Source organism: Crinia signifera, chromosome 3, assembly GCF_055691185.1.
Source record: "Crinia signifera chromosome 3, ASM5569118v1, whole genome shotgun sequence".
NCBI lineage: Eukaryota > Metazoa > Chordata > Amphibia > Anura > Myobatrachidae > Crinia > Crinia signifera.
Genome location: NC_139219.1, coordinates 239,770,703 through 239,796,114, shown reverse-complemented (window position 1 = coordinate 239,796,114; position 25,412 = coordinate 239,770,703). Strand labels below are relative to the sequence as shown.

Below are 25,412 nucleotides of genomic sequence, written 5' to 3'. Positions count from 1 at the left end.
CTGTTTGCATATTCAGCTGGGTGCAGTTGGTGAAATAAAAGAGCATGGCGGGTCTAGAGCTGCCGTGCTGCTGTTTTGTACTTTGTAAATGACCTCCAGAAAAATGCACCAACAATAATTATTTAAAGACTGCAATATTAAATAACAAATCTATTAAAGCACATATACGTTACAAGAGAAATAAAGGCATGTTGTCTGGAACAGGGTACTGTAGATCAAAGGATATGATGTCAGTTGATAGAGAAACAGGTCAGGCAAGCTCAGGTAACTCAGGAAACAGGTTGCTAATTATTCACTAACTAAATAGGTATACTATTGCAGCACTACAGTACGCTACAGAGTCAGGAGGTCACAGCCTGCACAGTAAGTTATTCAAAGTGAACCAGCTACCTTCATTTGTTTTTTTTTGCTTTTTTTTACATTATACCTACAATGGGTGAAAAGGAATCAAATTCTGCCAGTATGTCTCTGCAAGGTAAGTTCAACAGCTTTTTAAGTGATTTTTTCCAGAGTTCAGGTGTTAGATTAGCCTCTGCAGTCTGTGAAATTTGTATTGCCTCTTGCAACTGCATGTGTTGGTGTTTTCATACCTAAAGCATGACTAATTGAAAATGTGGTGTGATTGAAAAGGCGAAAGTGTTCTGAGTAATGTTGTTTTTTTTTCTGTGGCACTTTGTTAACGTAATGTGTGAGTGCTAACATGATATGCAGCAGTGTGCTAGAGTTGGCATGCCCCTCTCTTGAAAATTTGCAGTCCAGACATCTTGTACCTGTCAGTTTGACAGGCTCGGCTTGTATCAGATCAAATAGTTAGTGCAATTTTTATGTTTTGCGTTAGTAATGTGACATTGTGTTCAGCTAGCTCATAAACATTATATTTAATCATCTCGTTTCTTCGTTTGTGTTCTATGTATTTCAGACGCATGAGTTTGTTTCAATTTGCTTTTTCTTTCTGTTTACTCATATTTATGGAGTATCAGTTCTATGTTGTCAGGATTAATAAATGAATGTTTAATATATATTAGAGGCACTGCACTGAAATGTAATGCTTACAGAAAGACAACACATGGAAATATGGTATAAGCCAAACGTATAGTATGTACTTTGTAGGATGAATTATTTAGAGGGGTGACATTATACCCAGTTATGTGAGACATTATACTTTAAAGTATGTGGATAGGTAGATTAACAGTATATATTCATATTAATCTATTTAAATAAAAATAAATATATAAAAATGACATATAATGAAGGCAGTCCCAGTAGTTCAAGATTTAAATGAGGCTTCGTAGAGAAAGTGAAAGTTTCTTTTTGCTGTACAGTATTACAGGGAAAGGCAGGAAGTAACAGTAGATACTACTGTATCTATATTCTGAAAGGAAATGTTTTACTTTTCTGGCATATTTGCTCCTAACACAACCTTTATAATTGTGTAAAAAGTGTAAGCACAGATAAATAATAATAAAAAAAAAAAAAGTCATGCATTAAACTGTACAGGTGGCCCTAATCTGGTCGCAGTGTCCTGGCCTTCTTCTTCTTCTTTCACTACTGTGTGCCAGGAGAGGTTGAATCACAGTAGTAAGAAAAGGTGGCACATGATTTTGTATATAAACTACATCTGCTAGTCTCAGATTTAGGGCGAGATTCTCTAAAATTCGCAGCCCTCTTCGCCGGCCACCGCATTTCTAACGACCGCATATTCTCTAAAATATGCGGTCATTAACGCAAGGGACAGCTCTTGCGGTAAGAGCTGTCCCTTGCGATGCGGCGCCGTTGCTGGACTTCAAGGGTCTATGACCCGGGAGTCCGTCTGCGCATGCGCAGACTGACGCGCCGGCCGCAGGGCATGCTGGGAGGGATCCGTGACGGATCCCTCACACACTGCTGCGGTAAGAAGCCCATAGGCTTCTGCAGGGAACCGCCAGCTTTTGCTGGCGATTCCCTCCGCAGTGGTGACAGTGGTGACAGTGGTGACACTGCGGAGGGGGGTTAGAGAATACAGAAATGCGGTAAAAACCCAGATAACGGGGTTTTTACCGCATTTCTGTAATAGAGAATCTCACCCTTAATCTCATTGTAACTCCTTCAGCCTGGAATCGGTTGAGAAGCAATAGAGGTACCAGTAGTAATATACTGTACAGGGGCAGAGGTGTAAAGACCCCCATGCACTTATTCGACTTCGGAGGGAGAAGTCACATAAGAATTCCCTTTAACCACCAGTGAGCTTCCCGTGCGGCAGGATCAAATGCAATAAATCAAATGCTGTACTTTTGCATGCCATATAATGCATGCAATCCCATTCCCCAGTGCCGGGAGGCTGGCCGTGTTAGAGGTCAGTTGTGCAAGCAGATCCAATCTCCAAATCCTATGCACACATGACCGCTCATCTGAGTTGGATTAGATATCAAACATCCGATTTGGCTCCTTTTCACCCGATTTCTCCTCCCAATCTGTCACGAATCAGGGGAAAAGTGGGCAAATTGGACAAGTGTATGGCCAGCATAAGTTTATTCCAGTTGCCCAGAGGCAAGTAGAAATTTGGTGCCCCACTCCCCATAAAAAAAGGTGTGACAATGGGCATGGGTCAGGGTCAGTTTGGCAAGATTTATCCATCTGCAGCATCAATCTGCAGTCATTGCTGGGTGGCACAGTCGAGCAGCAGCAGTGAATGCGTCCTTCCTTGCTTCAGTGCAGGTTGAGTGGTACCAGGGAGGAGACATCCTTTCTCCTATTGCAAATGATCACTAGCAGTGTTCCTGGGACAGAGTTGATTAGCTCTGCAGCAACAGTGAGTACGCTGCTGTATATGCAGATGCTCATTTAGGGATTGGAACCAAGAGGCAGGTGTCTCCATTGCCTTTGGAATTTATGCCCCTGAACAGTGGTGCTATATAAATACTGTGGCTATTAATACTTATGTAATAAATGGTACTGGATGCTTACTATATGTCTAGAAAAGTAATATGGCCTTTATAGTAGTTATATGGCTCTTCTTTATTTGGGAGCCTCCTAAAAGGCAGCAATGCTGGTAAAATATTTGTATGGTTTATGTTAAGAAGAGAGATGTTATCAGAAGTAACAGTACTTATATGTTAGTTGGGTGCCCACGATAGTTTGTACGCTTATACCCCCACTATCCATTTCCGTGTGGAGTTGATTTTATATAGTGTAGCAAGCGTGAGCCTGAAGCGTGGCAAGCGGCCGCGGAAAACTAAGCAAATAGCTTAGTGGGCGCCCAACTAACATATAAGTACCAAAGTAACAATAGTTTAGATTTTGCAACAGAGACCTACAGTTCCATCCCTTAATGCAGGCATGTCCAAAATATGGCCCTCCAGCTGTTGTGAAACTACACATCCCAGCATGCCTTGCCAAAGTTTAGTATTCCCTAATAGCAAAACTATGGCAAGGCATGATGGGTCTTGTAGTTTCACCACAGCTGGAGGGCCATAGTTTGGACATGCCTGCCTTAAGGGCAACGGCGTAGCTTTGTTTGGGGCGCCCCCCGCCATTAATGGGGGGCACACCCCCCCGCCCATCCGTCCGGCCCCCCGTGCCCCCTACCCCCATTGCCGCATGCTTACCTGTCCGCGCGTCCCGGCTCCCCTCCTGGCTTCAATAAATTCTATGCAGACGGACCACGATAAAATGGCCGTCCCCATACCGCAGACAGTTTCAGAGAACAGTCTGCTTTATGGGGCGGCCATTTTATCGTGGTCCGACTCCATAGCATTGATTGAAGCCAGGAGGGGAGCCGGGATGCGCGGACAGGTAAGCATGCGGGGGATGGGGGGCGGGGGGATTACTATAGCACCGCAGCCCCCCCAGCACCCCCATATGCACAGCGCCCCCCCATGACCGCGGGGGCTGCGGTGCTATCGTTCGCCACTGCTTAAGGGGTTGGTGTACTGTTGCTATCAGTAGGCACATTTTTCCCATTCATAAATACAGTACTTTTTGCACCTTTGTTCTAGTCTCTTCTGCAATGTATTCTTGGTAAATCTGGATGGAACAGAGAATTATACTTTACTTTCAGATGTACAGTAGCTCTTTATAACCAATTAATATATGTTTTAAATATTTATCACAGTAAATTTGAGTAGATAAACTACATATTTCATTTTGCCTAATTCTTTTGTTGGCAGTGTAATGTATTATTTTAAATGTAAGCAATGAAATAGATGTTTGTTCTCTGGGGACACTGGCCTCTATTGCACCTGACTATATAAGATGCCAGAACTGTTCAGGGCCCGTCTGATTTACTGTGTAACCTGAGCCAAACATATTTCGTTCTCACACTGCAGTGAAAATACCTCAGCACACACATTTCATCTGTTCTACCAAAACTATTTACTGTACTCTGATATCACTAATATGCCTAAGAATGTCTGTGGAGGCCTATGCCGAAAGTCTGCTCTCTGCGCTGAATATGCATACAGTAATTATTGATCTATATTTACCAAGCTCTGTTTTGCCAGCTTTACACTTAAATCAAATGTGTCAGTATTTTCTTCACTGCAAAGACTGATACACAACATCCTAATGCATGAGATGGTTTGTATTCTGCCGGGTTTGCTACCCCCACTAAGAGATGCATCTCTCTTGTATAGAAGCATAGTTTTGTATTAACCTACTGGAAAGGTCTTGTAACAGGGCACTGAGAACGTATTCCTGTTTCAATCTGACATACCATGGAGATCAACCAGGACAAGCAATTGATCCAGCAGCAATTACAAGGTCATTCTTTGTCACTGCATTTTCCAAAGAGTTACCTGATCTTCTTACTGCATTGACCATATTACAACCTTCTGTTAGTACTGGGCATTTTTCCAATGATCTTGTGCTGTACTGTTTACCTTTTCATGGAAGGCCTACATGTACATCAGTGGGTGTGATGGGCAAACAATCCAAGTAAACAAATTAAAATCAATGTCAGTACTATAATAGTAGAGCTTGCCAAATGACAAAATGCAATTGTTATTATTTTTTTTTTTCTTTTTAAGTAATGCATAGTTTCTGCAGCACAGATAATATACTGTACTCTGAAACAGTAAAACCTGGCATGTCATAGGTGAAGTAAATGACACATTTTAAAATGATACAAAATTCTTCTAAGTCAAAGAGCAAAAAGTAGTTTTAAAAGGAAATCCAATTTTGCTAACTCGTTGTTATAAAATGTCAGAAGTAAAATTGTTCAAGCACAAGTTTGTTAAGTTTATGTAATAAAATCAATATACTGTATACAGTACGTCTTCAAAATATAAAATATATTGGCACAGTCTACAGCAAATGTACTTGATATAGACATGTATAATGTTCTACAGTTAAACTTATAATACAGGTGGGAAACTCGTATGCATATAATTGTGACAGCTAAGACTATTCTTAGTTTGCTTGTTGTCAGAAGGAGCTGTTACTCCAAACAAGTATAACTAGTTTATTACGCCTACTTGATGAACAAAATAGACTTACTTTGTTACTGTACCATACATTACTTGTACGAATCTAAAATATTTCCACAAATTGGTTCTTATTGTCAGGAATCTTTGAAAGTAATTTGAATGACAATGTGTGTGTGTGTGTGTGTGTGTGTGTGTGTTTGTGTGTGTGTATGTGTGTGTGTGTGGGGGGGGGGGGTGCTCAACTTACTAATGCTTCAATTACAAATATGCATTCACAGATCCTCAAACAACAACCATATGTATATACAAATGAGAGACACATATGTACAATGTAAACATAAAAGATGATCCTTATATAGGGTACAGATGGGTCTTGTCCCATCCTTGCTGGCGGGTCGCCAGAACGTACGCGCTGGCGACCCGCCAGCAGCCTCGCCAGCGAGGAGACTGAGACTGAGACTGAACTTTTAAAATAAAGTGTTTTGTTTTTTACATTTGGTGTCAAAAAATCAGGAATTTTATTCTGAGGAGGGGCATGCTATTTTTATTCATGTGCTGTAAGCACATGAATATATATTTAATTTTAAAAAATATATATATATATATATTTTTTTTTACACAGCAGCCAGCAGGGGGCGCCGGAGCCGAGCCGCTCATTACATATTGATATATTCACTGCACCCGATCGTTACGATCGGGTATAGTGAATATACGTCCCCTGCTGGCACCCCCGGAGGGCAGCCTGTGCTGCCTGGCACCCGGGGAGCCCACCTACCCCCCACAAAGTTCTGGGGCAGGCAGAGAGACTTCCATCTCTTTGCCTGCCACCGTCCTCAGGCTCCCTGCGGCAATCGCCGCAGGAGCTCATATTCGCCAGTCAGGACCAGCGAGCCCCTGACACGTTGAATACCGGAGCCCGCCGGCTCCGGAACGTGGCGAATGTGCAGCGAATCCTAAAAAGGATTCGCTGCACCTCGCAGGTATTCTCATTGAATACCGCCCAGAGAGGCATGCCCCCATAGTGGTGAAATCATGAGGTGTGGCTTACAGAAGAGTCATTCTCACAAATTCAAGACCCCTTTAGTTGAGACCAAATCTCTTTGTTTGGGTGGTATGCGCTGTTTTTTTCCATTTTCAAAAATGTTGACCCTTGTTTGCACACTGATGGGTCACTTTAATAATGTCTGCGGGAAGCTATCATTATGTAACACTGCAAGTAGCAGCACTGATGCATAAAGTGCATCTTGGGGCTCCCATAAAAATTGAAACTTATAGTATATGCATGTGTGTTCTTGCATTCACCAGCAGCAGCTGAGCACATACTGTAGTTAACCTTCTGGGGCCTGCACACCTTCTACAGCTATGCTTAAATGTGTCAAGTTATTGTCCTCCTTTATGTGGATGGCAGCAAGCATCGATCAGAGAATAACCACAGGAGAAATCAGTGATTTGTCTGTTTACCTCTTGTTGGATTGTAAGTAATACACTGGGGTTGGGGCGGGGTAGGGGGGGAGTTAAATTAGGAGCACCAAACACTACTGCCCAAGAGATTTTTAGTGCCCCAGGCTCTCCAAAAGCTTAATCCTGCCCTGCATAAATCCCACCCTCAGGGGTGTAGTTAAAAGTGCGGGTTTTCCGAAGTGGAAATGTTGCCCTTAGCAACCTATTCGATTATACGTCTGATTTAGCCCCTTCCAGAAGACAATAGCTGGAATCTGATTGATTAATCCGGGCAACATCACTTCTGAAAAACCCACACTTTAGTAAATACTGTATGCCCCTCAGTCTCTAATTTTATAGCATAATATGGCTTCTGATTATCTCCTGCATTTGCCCTGAGAGACCAGGCTGAAGCTAGAGATAAGTGGTTCTGATGTTTTGTGAATGCTATTATCTATCTATCTATCTATCTATCTATCTATCTATCTATCATGTGTGTTGTGTACAGATGGGGCCCCTGTTATCTTTGCCCGGCGCCCGCCAGAATGTCCCCTCTGGTGTGCGCTGACAGACAGGAAATCCATTGAAATGGGACGCACTTGCGCCTCACGCGCGTCCCAGTCTCTCGGTGGCTGGGCAGTGGCACCCTGTCTGTCTCCACTTCAGGGAGATGGGCAGGGTTAGGGGGGGGGGGGTCGTGGTGGTGAGGGAGACCATCGGCGGTGGCGGGGGAGGAGGCGGCGGACGTTGGCCGGGAACTCTGTTGCCCATGGAGAGGGCTGCCCCTACCTGAATGAGACAGGCTACATCTGTACATGTGGTAGGGAATATACGGTAGGTTGTACGCTCCACTGGGGCAGGGACAGATGTGGATAGTCAAATATTCTCTGTAAAGCGCTGCAGAATATGTGTGCACTATATAAATAACTGGTAATAATAATAATAATAATAATAATAATAATAATAATAATATTGTGACAATACTTCTACATGTGTTGAACATTTATCAAAGGCAGAATTCATAGAGCTTTAAATAATGTTTAATATGAGAAAAACACATCCAGTGTACGAATGCATGTAAAGATAATTCCTGGGCTGTAGTTTTATATAAAAGATAAAAGAGAAATATCTGAATGTCTAATTTACATTATCATACAGTAACTTGCTGTGAGTAACAAGGATCATAGAATAAATCTCAGCATGAATTTGATTCCCTTGAACGTTGCATGTCTCATTACATTGCATGCTTGGCTTTGGCTGTCAGATTACCCCTTCCACTAAGGTCACTTACAGCTAGTGCCTGTCTGTAACTAAAAGTTCTGAGTAAACATGGGTAGGCTTTATGAAATCCGCCACAAGAGGGGTCACACTTTTCCAACTGTGGTTTACATTTAATTAAAGTGTTGGATGACGCTTTTAGTTTCTTTGTGTTGGCTGATCTTATTGTGCATTTCATGATACTACATGTATTCTAATTTGTTTCTCTGTTTCTTCAATACAGTTGTCTTCAGTACAATACTTGTAATATATGTTCAACATTCAATACTATAAATATTATGTATGCATATGTATAATATTAGATTCAAATAAGAGAGTATTTTCTTATGAACACATGAATAGGAGACATGCATGAATTATAGGATTGTTCAAAAGTTTTATTGATCTTTTTTCTTTACTATATAGATCTGCCTAGTAACAATAGATCTGCATAAACAATTACAAGCAAAGTTGGCCATTTAATTGTGTTGCAGTGCTTTATGCCGCCTTCAGACACAGGCTGCTGAATAACCCAGCATTTACCGGCAATTACCCCGCATTTGAAGCGCTGGGTTATTCGGCCACGGAATGTCAGACCTTCTTCACACTGGAGAGCAAATCTTCAGGTCTAAAATTTAGACCCAGTAATTTGCTCTATTACACGGGGTTTATGTCTGTGTGAAAGGGTTGATACGGATCTTAAACTCCGGGTCTCCAACCCTGGAGTTTGCAGGGTCGGAGACCCGGCATTTAAGATCTGGATGGACCCTTTCACACAGAAAAAGCCGTGTATGTAATGAGAATTTCATTTTCTGCGTGAAAGGGGTATCAATCTTGTTTTAGGACCAAAGTTGTATAAATCCATTCCCGAGTTCAAATACTAGGGGTCCCTCCAGTGTTTTCCATAAACTGTTATATTTACAGTATATGAAGTTTGGCTTTATACCCATATAAAACTTACACCTCATACCCACTGTGCAACAAAGATGCCACTTCATAAATAAACTCCATGACCTCTAAACTCAGACCAATTCTCCAGAAGACACCTTTATACCAATAGGTGTTCTCTGACTGCTGTTTTGAGGGGTGAGGCCACACTGTACAAGATATTGCCAGAATTAATAGTCATTGCACAATTACAGTACAAGCCTACTTATACCCTATTCCGACATAAAGTCCAGCAAAATCCCAGATTTTTGCCCATGAATGCACATCAACCTGCGCTGTTGATGAAGTAAGTGTGAAACGAAATAACCAGGGTTGAAGTCCCTGCTTTGTTTTTGTCAGGGTCTGACTTGGGTCACCTGTAGTGTGAGCACACCCAATCTAAGGTTTTAGATGCAATTTGGAAGAAAAGTGTCTGACTGTCTTTTCGGCTAATGGATATGGTATAACTCAGCTAAGTTTAGGCTATTACACAGTAGCCTGTGCACATGTTGTATACTTACAGGAAGTTTACATACGAGAAGTTCAGATCTGCACCTGAGGAATGGTAATACTGACAAATAGCTGGGTGAGGGAGGGGGAAAGTGAATGGGAGCACCTTCGTAATAATAACAAAAAAAACGAATAATAATTTCCTAGTAAGTAGCAAAGGTTTACAGGAAAATGGATTTAAATAGGAAATAAAACCACAAATGTGACATTAACAAATATCAAAGGCTGCATAATATACATGAAAGTGTCCCCTTTAAACACACACCAAATTCCAGGACAGATCCAGGTTCAGTGTGGGTTTTGGTGCAGTATGAATGACTGAGATGGGAGACCTGGGAAATTTGCAGGTAGATAGACCCAGGCCTTTTGTCCGAAAGTGGTATCTGCAGCCAAACTTCTTGCACTAGAAAAAAAAAAAATTAAATTCCATCCTTACAAGCAATACTAAAAGGAAATCCACTCAATTACTGCGTCTGTGTCCCCTTGCGGGGCTCGCTGTGCTCACCCACGATACGGGCTCGGTGGCTTGCTACGCTCACCACGCTATCTAAAATCAACTCCATGCCAACGTGGATAGTGGGGGTACAAACTATCTACATTGGCATGGAGTTTACAGCCCCGCAGCTGGACACAGACGCACGGCGCCATGCTGGCTCCGTGAAACTACACAGGTACCTTGATTTCTCCCCAAAGTGCTTTAGATTTGAATTTTAAAAAACACAAGATACTAAATAAACATAACAGAAAGAGCTTGGCATTGCTTGTATTTTTTATTCTAGTTTATTTGTTTTTAGGAGCTAAAAGCATATACGGCCTGATTTAGAGTTGATCGCAAATGCTAAATCTTTCTCAAATGGGCAAAATCATGCTGCACTGCAGGTGGGGCAGATGTAACATGTGCAGGTAGAGTTCGATTTGGGTGAGTTATTTTGTTTCTGTGCAGTCTAAAAACTGGTTGCTTTAGTTTACACTGCAAATTAGTGTAACTCTCTCTGCAAGTTACATCTGCCCCACCTGCAGTGCAGTATTGATTTGTCCATTTGAAAAATATTTGACATTTGCGATCAACTTTTAATTAGACCCATACTAAAATGCTTGAGGAAACAGTTACACTTGGGGTGAATTTACTAACATGGGAGTTTTATTGAAGATGGGATGTTCATAGAAACCATTAAGATTCTACTTATTAATCTAACACATTCTCGAAGATAATAGATAGAATCTGATTGGTTGCTATGGGCACAGGGCCGATTCTAGGATGTTCAGCACCCCCCTGCAAACTAAAAATGTGCGCCCTCAATGCCTGCTGAAGACGCACAATAAAAAACACATATTGGGCTTAGTAGCAGCAATACCATATGTAGATATGTAGACATTTTGGTGCCCTAGTTAGAAAACTAATTGGTACCCCAAACACATACACACACACACACACACACACACACACAGAGAGAGACACCAAAACCAGTGATAGTGCACGCCAAAGGCGCACCTCAAAATTTACCCCTCCCCCCTTTCCCAGCAGTTTTGGGCTTGATGGTAGCCAGCCCAGTACACATACCCCAGGCAGTGAGGAGAAAGCAGGGCTGTCCATGCTGTAGCTGCAGCTCAAGGCGTGTCCCGCGCATGCCACACAGGCAGCGCAAAGCACAGCAACATTGCAGCTGCCCCAGCGGTGTCCAAGGCTATTGCTGAAAATACTGGTAAAGGGGATACTCACGTGGGGAAGACCCGATTAAGCGATAGCCGATGCGGTAGTCAGCTCTGCATTGTTGCTGTGCTTAAGGCAGCGCTGTCTGTATGACAGGCGCAGTACAGGAGGCACTGTGTCCCGGCAGAAGCAGAGGGGTAGTGCAGGGAGAGGCTTGAGCGCCTCTTCAGTCCGGCACCTCCCTGCACCGCAGGAGCCGCTGAGTGGGTAGCGCCGGCCCTGTATGGGCATTATCCCACCTTCAATAGAACTCCCATCTTAGTAGGCACTGCTAATAGTCTTTCATCTACAGATCACAGTAAGCGAGAAAGAAGGAGGCAGTAATATTGATTATATTAAATAAAAGGGAAAAATAATAAACTTACTATGGTTGTAAATCTTTGAACTGTTGCCTGATTGTTGCAAACATACAAAATAAAGCTTGAAGGTGCAAAGCTTGTCCAGCTGACTGTAAAATAATAACTGGATAAAAAGAAAATCTTTATAACTGCCTTTGTTTCCTATCACAAAAGCTTCAGTAGCAGTATTCACCTTTATGATAATACGTTCTGAATTATCTCCCTCATACCACTGGCATTAAAGATAAAAGAAGTGTATTAGAAAGAAGACAATAAAATATATTTTTTAATCTGAAAATATACATTGTTTCTGACTGTTTTTTATAGATTACTATAATGCTTTAGAATCTTAGCACACTGGAAACCTGAAAAGCACGGTACTTTGCAGGTATTAAACACTGCAGTACTAAGACATTCCAATGAATGGGAAGCCTTGTTTTCTTATAAATCAGGGGTGATTCGCCTGTGAAATGCATGCACGCAGCTTTTCACAAGTGAAGGGATTTGAAACCTTTAATACCTTCAGAATGCAATCAATTTCTGGATGGAAAAATGTGGCATTACTAAAGGGCCAAGACAAGCACCGCTTCTTAAACAGACAAAGCTAATGAGGAAATATTCTATTAGAAACAAATAACCTGCTTTTTTTTTAAATAGTTTTATCTCTATAATTGATCATTTAAAAAAAAAAATATCAGTCAGTCACATTGAAAACCAAACACCACACAATAATTATTTTTTACCTTGTCAACCATCGGATGGTTTGAGATCACTGCTGAGGTCTTCACGTTTAAATTAAAATTACAGTCATTGTATTTATTAACAACTGAAGTACTGTATACAGTAGAGTGAATTGGTTCATTTAAACTGGCGGTGTGTTATCAGTCACAAATGTAAGTATCCTTACTAATGCTGGGCATACAATTATCTGTGCATTCACCTGATATGGGCACGTTGACCAAAGGTTCAATTCCTACCATGGCCCTAACTCTACTCAGTTTGTATTTTCTCCGTGTGCTCGTGTGGGTTTCCTCCGGGTATTCCAGCTTCCTCCAACAATCCAAATATACTAGTAGTAGTTCCCAACAAATTAACCATATAATGTATGTGTGTACATGTGATAGGGAATATAGATTGTAAGCTCCTCTGGGGCAGGGGCTGAAAGAGCATTGGAATATGTGTGCGCTATATAGATAACTGGTAATAAATAAAATAAATAAAAAATATCATGTGGCCATTCACTGTGAGCTATCTCACATTGTTTGTCCATTATTATTATTATTATTAACAGGTTTTTATATAACGCATCGCTTTACAGAGCATAGTTATGAGAAAAAACACATATCGAATTACAGAACAAGACAGTTCAGGACAAGTTCATGGTAAATACGGATAGTTGCATCAGGGGACAGGACACCGAAGCAATCATCAGGGTGGCAGAGGTTTATATATTCTAAAGCTGTGTACACACGGGGGCGATATATTGCTCAGCGCTATATTGCTAGCAATATATTGCTCAGTGTCTCCTTTTCATCAGCGACCAGAGATGGTCGCTGATGAAAGGGAACCTCTGCCGGGGGAGCCGCAGAGGGAATCAGCTGGTCACAGGAGCTTGCGATCATAACAGGAGCACACACCCGGCGATTTATCGCTTGTGCGCACTCCAATCGCTGGCAATATGGTCGCTCAGGGACCAAATTTACAGCAATTATAGCCCGTGTGTATGCACCTTTAGAAAGGCACATAAGGAGAGAGGGCCCTGCTCGTGAGAGCTTACATTCTAAAGGAGAAGGTTAGACAGACATGGGTGAAACAGAATGGGAAGAAGTGAGCATAAACAGAAGGTTAGGATGAGAGATGGTCAGGTTTTATGCAGGAGGGTGGGAAGAGGTCAGTTTAGTCTTTGATATTTTAAGTCTAAAAAAGCACTGGGTCATCAAATAGTAGATAGCAGAGAGACAGTTGGAGATATGAGTGAGGATAGAGGGAGAGAGAGATCAGGAAAGGAGCAGTAGATTTCAGTATTATCAGCATAGATGTGATAGTGGAAGTCAAGTGAGCAAATAAGCTCACCCAGAGAGGACATGTAGAGAGAGAGAGAGAAGAAGAGGGCCAAGAATAAAACGTTGGGGGGCACCTACTATCAATGGAAGAGAAGGAGAGGTGAAGTCATTAGAGGTACAGCTGTGCATTTTCAAAAAAGACAGTGCAAATACAAGCATAAAGAGTGCTATTTAAAGTTTGGGCAGTTGTACAAATGTTGATATTACGGATGAATAACCAGATTAAGCAGCCAGGCGTAGTATGTTGTGAGTATGAAGTGAGCTCACTCAAAGCAGTCCCTTGGTTTTCTGAGTTGCTGTTGTTTTCTGTCTTTCTGTGTCACTTTGATACCAAGATACCAAGTTGGTTGTCAGTTTCTGTCCAGTTTAAGTCCAGTATAAGTCCAGGCTTAAGCTATGTAACTAGAATGCTGACAAGAAAATGATAGGAACTAGCGCTAGTGGAAAAGCAGCTGAGTATTATCCCCTGGAGGCCATCCAATCCTCCAAACAATGGAAACAATATGCAAATACAAAAAGGTGGGACAACCAGCGCTTGATAGAAACTTGATCGTGAGCTGGAGATCAGAGCACAGCTGACGTTGCTGGTGGATTAATTACCACACTTACTTTATAGTTCTATCTCGAGTTCACGTAACAGTTTCTTTAAGCAGGAAAATATGTTATCCTGGACACTTACTTATTGGTTCAATCACGAGTGCACAAAAAGGTATCTTTGTTTCTTCCAAACATCAACATCAATCAATGGAATTAAGCAGATCGGGTACAACTTACTTTTTATTTCAGACTCGCGTTCACATAATGGTATCTTTAAAATCAGGATCCAGTCTCCAGGGATTGGTCACAAAGATTTATTCAAAGATATAACACGATAAAAACACACACGGAAGGGGATCCAGGACACTGCTGCGGGATGGAAGGTTCTTTGTCTCAGGCGCTGCAGACGCATAGGACAGAGCCGCAGACGGTTCCCGTTCACCTTGTCTGACGCGCTGGAATAAGGTGAGCCAGCAAGCAGCACTGACGTCAACGCGTTTCGGATTCCTCCTTCTTCAAGACGTACTGCTGTCTATCACAGTATTTGATTTATACTGAATGGCAAAGTCACATGATCGTGTTTCCACCTATCATGGTTCATACCTGTAATCTATGGGACCCGGCTCTTTTATACTAAGCAACATATTACCGCATGATAACGGGAAATACATACATAAATACATGGCATTACATATCAAACATATAAAATGAGTATATAAAAGTACAAAAATTACAAAAGTACAAAACTACAAAAATGTAATAAAACATCAATAAAAAATATTTTTTATATAAAAACATCGGTGTCATAAAAACATCGATACAAAAATTCACATATATCATAGTAGTATATAGAGCCGGGTATCAGAGAGGGACAGACAAACACAGAAACAAGATATTAGTAACAAATATACAACAGAACACCCTAAAAGAATATATCCTGTTAGATAAACCATTTATATTCGAAATCTACATTAAGACCTCTCGGAACCAGTGTTTTGAGTTCGAATATAGTCTTCATTTCTAGTTTTGCTAAATCCTGTTCTGTGTTCTTGGTCCTCCAATTTTTGTTACATATTTTAATGCCACAAAAATGTTTTAAAAATTTAACATCACATGCATGTTCTTTTTTAAAATGTAAAGACACATTATGAAGTTCATTCCCTTTCTTAATATTGCGAATGTGTTCCCCTAATCTTTCTTTGAGCATTCTGCCCGTTCTGCCCACATATTGGGTACCACACACACATTCCAACAAATATATGACATTTTTAGTCCCGCAAGTAATAAAATCTTTTATAGTGTATTCATGTCCCGTGACAGAAGATTTGTATTGGGTGATCTTATTTTCTGTCTGACAAGTTTTACACATAGAGCATTGGCCACATCTATAAAAGCCTTTTGATGTTATACGTGAAGGTCTTTTATCTACTGGTAAGGCACTTCTCACCAGCATGCTCCGCAAATTGTCTGCCCGTCTATATACAAATTTTGGGCTAGGACCTAGATGTTTGTTTAACAGAGGGTCTTTGGTGAGAATATTCCAATGATTGGAAATAATTTTCTCTATTACTTTGTGTTGCGAAGTAAACTTGGTGATAAAGGCTATTTCTTGCTCTTCTTTATTCACCTTTTTTGGATTGTCTTGTAACAAATCATTCCTAGAACAGGTCTTATATTGTTCTAAAGCTTTATTGACCACTGATGGACTGTATCCTTTATCCAAGAAATTTTTTCTCATAATGCGGGATTGCGAATTAAATACCTCCAAATCTGTACAATTCCGTCTTAAACGCTGGAATTGACTTTTGGGGAGGCTTTTTATGGTGATTGCTATCACATCCTATATAGGAGTTGCAATCAGTGGGCTTTACGAAGTTTTTTGTCTTTATGACCTCATTCTCAACATAAATTGTAAGGTCCAGAAAATTTATCTCTCTGTCACTGATAGTATACGTCAGTTCAATATTATATAAATTATTATTAAGGTATTGACAGAAATCTTGTAGGGATTCGTCATCACCCCTCCAGACAAATAAAATATCATCTATATAGCGGGTCCATAGGGCCAAGCTGGCAACCCAGGGATGACCCGTCCATACCTGCTCATCCTCCCAATGAGCCATGAACAGGTTGGCATATCCTGGTGCCAGCTTGGCACCCATTGCTGAACCCGCTACCTGCAAGAAGAAGTCTCCCTCGTACCAGAAGAAGTTGTTTGTTAAAACCAACTCTATTCCCTCTGTGACAAAATTAACCATTTTTTCGTTGGTATTGTTCTTCACCAAAAAATATTTTACAGCCTCTATACCATCTACATGTTGTATAATAGTATAGAGGGATTTTACATCCGCAGTTACCAATTTGAAATGTGATTCCCACTTAATATCTTTAATTTTGTTAAGTACCGATATAGTGTCCTTGGCGTAGGATTTAGTAGTTTTTACTATTGGCTGAATTTTATTGTCCAAGTAGCATGACAGATTCGATGTAATCGATCCAATACTGGCCACAATAGGTCTGCCTGGTGGTTTAGTGGCAGATTTATGGATCTTAGGAAGAACATAGATCACTGGGATTGAAGGGTTTTCAACATGTAAATATTCAGCTTCCTTCTCTGTAATAACATCCAGTGACAAATATAACTGGATGAAGATATCCATTTTCTTTTGAATTTTGCTTGATGGGTCTGAACAGAGCTTTTTGTACGTATTTAAATCCAAAAGTTGTCTCATGACCTCTGCATGATAGTCATCCCTGTTCAGGATGACTATCCCTCCGCCCTTATCGGCCGGTTTGATGATAATTTGATTATTGTTTTTGAGACTATCTATGGCCATTTTTTGAGATTTAGTAAGATTGGGGTTTTTTACTTTTTTCAAGGAAACCTTTTCTAAATCATCTTTTACCAAGTTTTCAAAGACATCTATGAAACATCCTTTTTTAAATCTGGGGAAAAAGGTAGATTTTCTTTTAAATACTTTAACCTGTTCCTCCACTATATTAACAGCGGGATCGTTCTCCTCTGTATCAGAGAAGAATTTTTTCAACGTGAGCTTTCTTATAAATTTTTGCAGGTCGGTAAAGACCTCATATTCATTGGTATGATTAGAAGGAGAGAATTTAAGCCCTTTCTCAAGGATACTTTCTTCTTCCTTTGTAAGAACATAGTCGCTCAGGTTAAATATACTTGTTTTATGAGATTTTTCGCTGTTATTTTCAGTTTCATTAGTAATATTACTTTCTTCTGTAGGACTTTCTCCCACGGTACTTGGTATGGATGTGATACCTTTATTTTTAGCACGCTGTTTTTTTGACAGATTTAAATTAGAATTGGAACCACCTCTTTTACCTCTTTTATTTTTAGTAAAAGATTTTAGTTGAAGTTGGTTCTCCGCCAGCCCCTGTCTAAAAAATGATTGTTAGAATCTAATCTTTTTTCTTTTCCCTGATAGTTACGGGACCTATTCTCTCCCTCATCCTGTTTATTTCTCCAACCATAATTGTTTGGAGTATCAGGGAATTGATCATTTTGTCTCTTATAATATCTCTGCCTTTGTTCGGCTGGTTTCGTATATTTTTGATTTGGGCGGCGGGGGTTCTCACCTCTATTATTTCCTTCCCAATGATAGTTATAATTGGGGCTATCTTTCTTTTCCCATGACCTAGTATTTTCCTGGTTATATGGGCGAAAATTTGTCTGGTAATTGATACGATGGTTGGTATTTATCGATGGTTTAGATTTAAACCTATCAAATTTTCTGCGTGGGGTGTTCTGTACCTGATTAGTTTCTACAGCATTGATATCACGTTTAGGTGGAAGCTCACTTTCTATTGGGGCTTTACTGTCCTTCCATTTATACTGATCTCCGGTTTCATAATCTTTCTTATCTCTCAAATATTTTTTATACTTTTTATTTTTTAATTCGGTTTCATTTTTATCTATTTTGGCCATAATATTTTTCTCAAGTTCTTTATATTCAGCTGATTTGGCGTATGGTTTAATGAGAGTGTAGAGATCCTCTACTTCTTTTTCTGTAGTTTTTAGATTATGATTTTTCTCTTTGATAATAAGTTATATTAATGAATTGGCGCAATGGTCTAAAATTGCCAGCCAATCTTTTTTAAAAAATTCTGTTTCTGTGGTGAATGATGGTAATTTGTCGATTCTCAGGCCCCTTGGAATGATTTTATCTTTTAGATATCTTTCCAGGGTGGCGGTTTCCCACCATAGTTTACCTTCTTTTATAAGTAATTTCTCAATTTTAAACATTACATTATCTAGATTTTCATCACTCACAGAGGGCATTTCATCTATCCCTTTAGAGAACAAATTATCAATATTTTCTACACGGATTTTCCGATGTTTAAACATAATTCCAAGCAGCTAAGTTCCAAATCTAGATGGACAAACAACCAGAATGCTGACAAGAAAATGATAGGAACTAGCGCTAGTGGAAAAGCAGCTGAGTATTATCCCCTGGAGGCCATCCAATCCTCCAAACAATGGAAACAATATGCAAATACAAAAAGGTGGGACAACCAGCGCTTGATAGAAACTTGATCGTGAGCTGGAGATCAGAGCACAGCTGACGTTGCTGGTGGATTAATAACCACACTTACTTTATAGTTCTATCTCGAGTTCACGTAACAGTTTCTTTAAGCAGGAAAATATGTTATCCTGGACACTTACTTATTGGTTCAATCACGAGTGCACAAAAACGAATACACTATAAAAGATTTTATTACTTGCGGGACTAAAAATGTCATATATTTGTTGGAATGTGTGTGTGGTACCCAATATGTGGGCAGAACGGGCAGAATGCTCAAAGAAAGATTAGGGGAACACATTCGCAATATTAAGAAAGGGAATGAACTTCATAATGTGTCTTTACATTTTAAAAAAGAACATGCATGTGATGTTAAATTTTTAAAACATTTTTGTGGCATTAAAATATGTAACAAAAATTGGAGGACCAAGAACACAGAACAGGATTTAGTAAAACTAGAAATGAAGACTATATTCGAACTCAAAACACTGGTTCCGAGAGGTCTTAATGTAGATTTCGAATATAAATGGTTTATCTAACAGGATATATTCTTTTAGGGTGTTCTGTTGTATATTTGTTACTAATATCTTGTTTCTGTGTTTGTCTGTCCCTCTCTGATACCCGGCTCTATATATTACTATGATATATGTGAATTTTTGTATCAATGTTTTTATGACACCGATGTTTTTATATAAAAAATATTTTTTATTGATGTTTTATTACATTTTTGTAGCTTTGTACTTTTGTAATATTTGTACTTTTATATACTCATATTATATGTTTGATATGTAATGCCATGTATTTATGTATGTATTTCCCGTTATCATGCGGTAATATGTTGATTAGTATAAAAGAGCCGGGTCCCATAGATTACAGGTATGAACCATGATAGGTGGAAACACGATCATGTGACTTTGCCATTCAGTATAAATCAAATACTGTGATAGACAGCAGTACGTCTTGAAGAAGGAGGAATCCGAAACGCGTTGACGTCAGTGCTGCTTGCTGGCTCACCTTATTCCAGCGCGTCAGACAAGGTGAACGGGAACCGTCTGCGGCTCTGTCCTATGCGTCTGCAGCGCCTGAGACAAAGAACCTTCCATCCCGCAGCAGTGTCCTGGATCCCCTTCCGTGTGTGTTTTTATCGTGTTATATCTTTGAATAAATCTTTGTGACCAATCCCTGGAGACTGGATCCTGATTTTAAAGATACCATTATGTGAACGCGAGTCTGAAATAAAAAGTAAGTTGTACCCGATCTGCTTAATTCCATTGATTGATGTTGATGTTTGGAAGAAACAAAGATACCTTTTTGTGCACTCGTGATTGAACCAATAAGTAAGTGTCCAGGATAACATATTTTCCTGCTTAAAGAAACTGTTACGTGAACTCGAGATAGAACTATAAAGTAAGTGTGGTTATTAATCCACCAGCAACGTCAGCTGTGCTCTGATCTCCAGCTCACGATCAAGTTTCTATCAAGCGCTGGTTGTCCCACCTTTTTGTATTAAGCTATGTAACTGTTTGCTCCCTACTTAAAAATCTTCCTACTTTCAAAATTGTTAAAATATCAATAGTCAGCTTTCAATGGTCAGCCTGGTAGCCTCTATGAATACTAAAAGCTGTTTCTAAGTTCATTGATTGAGACCACAACCAGCCAGTACCCCTCTCCCACTAGCAATAAATATAAACAAATGGTAAGAGGTTGCATACATCCCAGCCACTAATACATTCTAACTCACTGTAATTCTTAATACAATTGCACAATTACCTATGATAATGCAGTATGCAAGGCAGAGTGATACTGACTCAATACTGGCAATGGCATGTAAAGTTTAAATACCTATGATAATACCATGTCCATGATATCTGATGGGTGTCTGGCTGTCAGATAAATGTCTTTAAGTCTTACAGGCATTTTATCTGATCACCTGTGGCCATTAGTATGCAAAACATATCAATTAGTGGATCACACTAAATCCATATATTGATCCACTCTCTTTATCCAGTCAACCATTTCACATTGGGGAGTTATCACTCACAGATGTTATAAATATTAAAGAAATATTATTAATGTTATCTTTTTATCAATACAATGTATAATTATTTCCATCATATTCTTCCCAGAGCTTAATAAACTGTAACATTGCAAAATGTAATTTGATGCATAATAACTACACTTGAACCAGTGTGCTAATTTCTCACAGGTCATCAGAGGGACAGTAATGTCCCTTGCAGTGTCCTGCCTCATGGTCTCTTGCTATATTTTTATTTGGACACAATATTACTTCAAAATCTATAAAATGCAAATTAGACACAAGCTGACTCCATATTGATTACTGCCATATAACATTTCCAATGCAATGTGTGCATTATTCACAGGCACAGAGTAGCTTAGGTCCAAGACCCACAGGTACTATATCAATATGTTAAAGAATAAGGCTCACAAACCATTATCTTAAGGGATTGTTAAATTATGAAATGTCTTAGCCCTTAAAATATTTTTTTGAATCTTCTATTTCAAAACATGAAGCTTAGAACTAGTTATGTTCCCATTGATCATCAAAGAACATCACATGTCCACATAAAAATGTAATACACAAAATATAGGGACTAAGATAAAATGCTAAATAAATGTGTGAACAGGGAGTGTAAAATAAAAGAGACAGATTTCCCTTGGGTATTTCATTGTGTGTCTGGGTATTGATCATATTGATAAAGCACGCTATTGTGATTTCTGTGCTCACCTAATTAATAGTATTTTCCTTCAAGACTCAAGCTCCATACAATAAGTGGTGGCATTTAAAGATCTTTTGTACCAGCAGTTCTCTCACATGGGAATGAAAAATTGGTTTCCTCATTTTACTACAAACTGTGAGGAGCCATATAGTGAATCTTTTACTACAGTACAACCCAGAGATTTTTAGTGGCATTCCATAAATGCCTACGCAAGATTTCTATACATTTGTCATCAGTAAAAACAATTTGTTTACTTTACAAAATTAAAGCAATGTAATGCCTTTGCAAATATATGAAGTAGCCCTAATGAGGACTGAAAAATGAGTAGCCACATGTTGTCTATACTTAAAGTATTTTATGGCTGCATAGTCTTAGAAATTGGTCTGATTAGTTTACTGCAGAATAATTGCAACTATGTATTCTTTCATTTGTCTCTATTAATCCGGGTTGGGGCTGGCAGTGCTTTTCCATGGCATAACAATGCAGAGTTACATATATCTAATAATCTAGCCTGAGCGTTCATTCTTGGGAGAATGATATAGGGAGAGTAAGAACATTTGAAATTGTGCTCCTACAGTATATTCTCTGCACCATACTGTATCTCCGATAGGAAGCATTTATAAGTGTTTGCTATACATTTGTGGAAAAACAGTCTCCTGACTTATTGTTTGTATAATCATTTCTAAAAGTGTAGAAAAGGATAAAAAGGGATAAGGTGCGTGGCTAACTGCAGCTGGTTTAAGGTTTGTCAGTCCTTATATACAGATGGAGAAGCCCGGTTCTCCATATTACTGAGACGCGCGTGCGTCTCACCCACACGCGCGTCTCAGTTTCCGTGCGGCGGGGCGATGGGAACCTGTCCGTCTCTGCTTCAGAGAGACGGTCAGGGTTGGGGGGGGGGGGTGCGGGGAGGCGGTGTGGACCCCGGGTGACCGCCGACAAGCCGGCGGGGACATGGGGGAAGCCGTCGGAAGGGGACGCGCATGCATCTCGTGCACGCGCGTCCCCTTTCACAAATACAGATGGTGGGTGGCGGGGGATGGGGGCTGGCGTCGCCATCGCCATCCCCTGCAAAGAAGAGACCCGCTTCATCTGTAATAAACAATCAAAGAAAAAAAGGACAACCAGCGTTGGCTATGTTTCTCAAATAATTTTGAAAAGTATGATGGTTTCTTTCAAATAAACAATTTTATTAGGACAATATAAAAATCATGTAAAAACAATGAATGATTGTCATGGTTTAACAGACACCCTCTGCTATTTATCTTGGATCTAGGAGTAACATGAAATCTGTCTTAAGGGTATACTACTATTTTAATATTATTATTACTATTTTTTTTAAACCATGAGAAACATTAATTAATTTTATATGATTTTTATATTGTCCTAAAAAAATGTTTATTTGAAAGAAACCTTCATACTTTTCAAAAATATTTGAGAAACATAGCCAGCTTTGGTTGTCCTTTTTTTCTTTCATTTCTAAAAGTGTGTTAAATTATATATAACTCAAAATTATGGCTTCTGCAATGTACATTCACTTTGATCTGTGGCCGTTTTTAATTTACCTTTGAGCTGTGGCAGTTTTAAGCCCAAAAACTCTCCACCCCACCCCCAGTCCCTATCTGTTCCTACCTCCAATCTCTGTCTTCACAGCTTCCTCTCTCTATATTCATCAAATTTGAAACAGATCAGTGTCCCTGCAAAAATAGCTTTTACTTTTCGTTATGACACATTTTAGCAGACAAACGAGTTAATTGCTCGGTCGAGTGGCCTCTATTGGTCAGTGCAGGTACTTCACCTCATAGAGGTGATGAGTGATTGACCTTTTATATATCAATCACTCATCATTTTATATATATTATATATTTTAAGATTGACCTTTAACAGATAGATAACAATATCTGAGATTTTTCAATAACCTCTCAGCAGAAATTTCTAGGTTGACATGCTTCTAATAGAATATCTTAAATAGAATAGCTTCTGTTTTAAAGTTGATGTTACTGTATATTAAAAGTTCACACAGTTTAGAAGGAGTTCAATTGTTTATCGCTACCGATCTCCCCTCTAGTGACAGAAAGGGGGGTGGTTTGAGCCATATTCAATTGCTTAAAGCAGCTCAACCCAACCAAAGTAATGGTCGCAATGCATATAATCACATTTGGGTTGGTCACTTTTAACACATTTCACATGAGTAGCGGGCTGAAATGCCAGCGTTAGCAGCTGATCATCTGAATGCAGAAGCAATTAAATAGTTTTGTTGTGGTGCCAGCTATTGGATAATGCTACCAGAAATAACTGTGTTAAAAAAAAGTACATTTAATTATTAATGTTTATGTGTATGGTGCCAAAAGGGTTCCGCATTGCCTAACAACACATAAATGAGTAAAAAAATAAAACAATTAAATAACGAATTACAGCATAAGGCAATTTAGCACAAGTACAGGTACATGGTATTTAAAAGACAGATCCATCAGGGGACAAGGACACTGAAGCAAATATTAGGTTGGTCTTGAGAGTCCGTTTAAAGTTTTTTATGGAGGTGAAGTGTCTGATAAGGGGAGGTAGAGAATTCCACAGATAAGGAGCACAACTACCAAAATCTTGGAGGTAGGAATGGGAGGAAGTAACTAGTTGGCAGGAGAGGCGGCATGCATCAGTGGAGTGGAAAGATCGGGAGTGGGAAGAGAGAAGTTTAGATATGTAGGTGGGAGTAGAATGAGTAGTGGCTTTGTAAGTGAGGGCAAGGAGCTTGAATTGTATTCTGAAGGGAAAGGGGAGCCAATGTAGATTGTAAGAGATGGGAGGTGGACATACATTAGTACATTTGAAATGGAACATGAGCAACATTGAGGATAAATTGGAGTGCAGGTGTTTTGTCAGGAAGGACAGAAATGAGATTACAGTAGTCCAGTCTGGAGATGACTAGTGAGTGGATGAGGGTCTTTGTAGCATCCTGGGTGAGAAAAGGCCTGATCCTGGAAATATTTTTGATGAGGAAATGACAGGACTATGAGAGTTTTAAAGGAGAGGGAAGAGTGAAGAATAACGCCAAGGCATCATGCTTAGGTGCTAGAAGAGATCGTTGTTTCATCAATAGACAGTGACATTGTGGGAGGTGAGGTTATGCGGGAGGGATATTATTAGCATACATAGATGATTTATTTTCTGTACAGTCATGCAAATATATCTACCGCCACAGGTAAAATATCCTTTAAACTTATTTTAAATACAAACCATGCGTAGAAGCACATGCTGTGTGCATTATTTGATTCAATTAGCAAATTGAATACCAAACTGCACCTTTTATAGGTATTTATATAGAATGTGATATGGATTTCTTCACATGTGATGTTTATTTTTAGACCCTTTTACTATTACATGGAAGATGGATAGCAGAATAAATAACTTGACAGAGGTCACGCACTGCTTGATGACAGTAGAAAAATCAACTGTATTAAACTAAACTGGTCATTTGCAGTATGCAAACTCTTCTTCTCAATCTCTGCATACACAGAAATCCTTCTAATATTAATGTAACTTTTGTACTTTCTGTACAAATTAATGATAAATACTATAATAATAATAATAATAATCAGCCCACATACAGTATTATGCAGTTCTGTTCATTGAAGAGATTATATTACACAAATAAGATATAATGACATGCAAAAAAGGTAAAAATGACCCTGTCCACATGAAAAATCTATTACCACTAGAAGTGATGGGGATCTTCTCTCCATGAAGAGATTAGGGCAGGAACACTATCTGCCAACAACATTAAAGCAGCCATTGGCGACTGGCACAACTAAAGGTGGTGTGGTATGGTTGGAATGAACAGAGACAGTAACTAGTGGTAGGAGACATGAAAGAAGAACTAGTCATTGTAGCAATACTGTATGCTACTGGCATCCACGACTGTCCGTCTCCACTATCCACTATCTT

The 25,412-nt window shown here is 39.6% G+C and overlaps 1 protein-coding gene across 1 annotated transcript in view; it reads left to right on the top strand.

The window, feature by feature from the left end:
• The first annotated feature begins 347 nt into the window (after positions 1-347).
• Positions 348-25,412, top strand: part of NAALADL2 (N-acetylated alpha-linked acidic dipeptidase like 2) — a 570,750-nt gene continuing 545,685 nt past the window's right edge. The window contains exon 1 of the mRNA XM_083177727.1: positions 348-475. Coding sequence (XP_083033853.1) covers positions 433-475 — 43 coding nt within the window. The 5' untranslated portion in view covers positions 348-432. The remainder of the gene's footprint in view (positions 476-25,412) is intronic.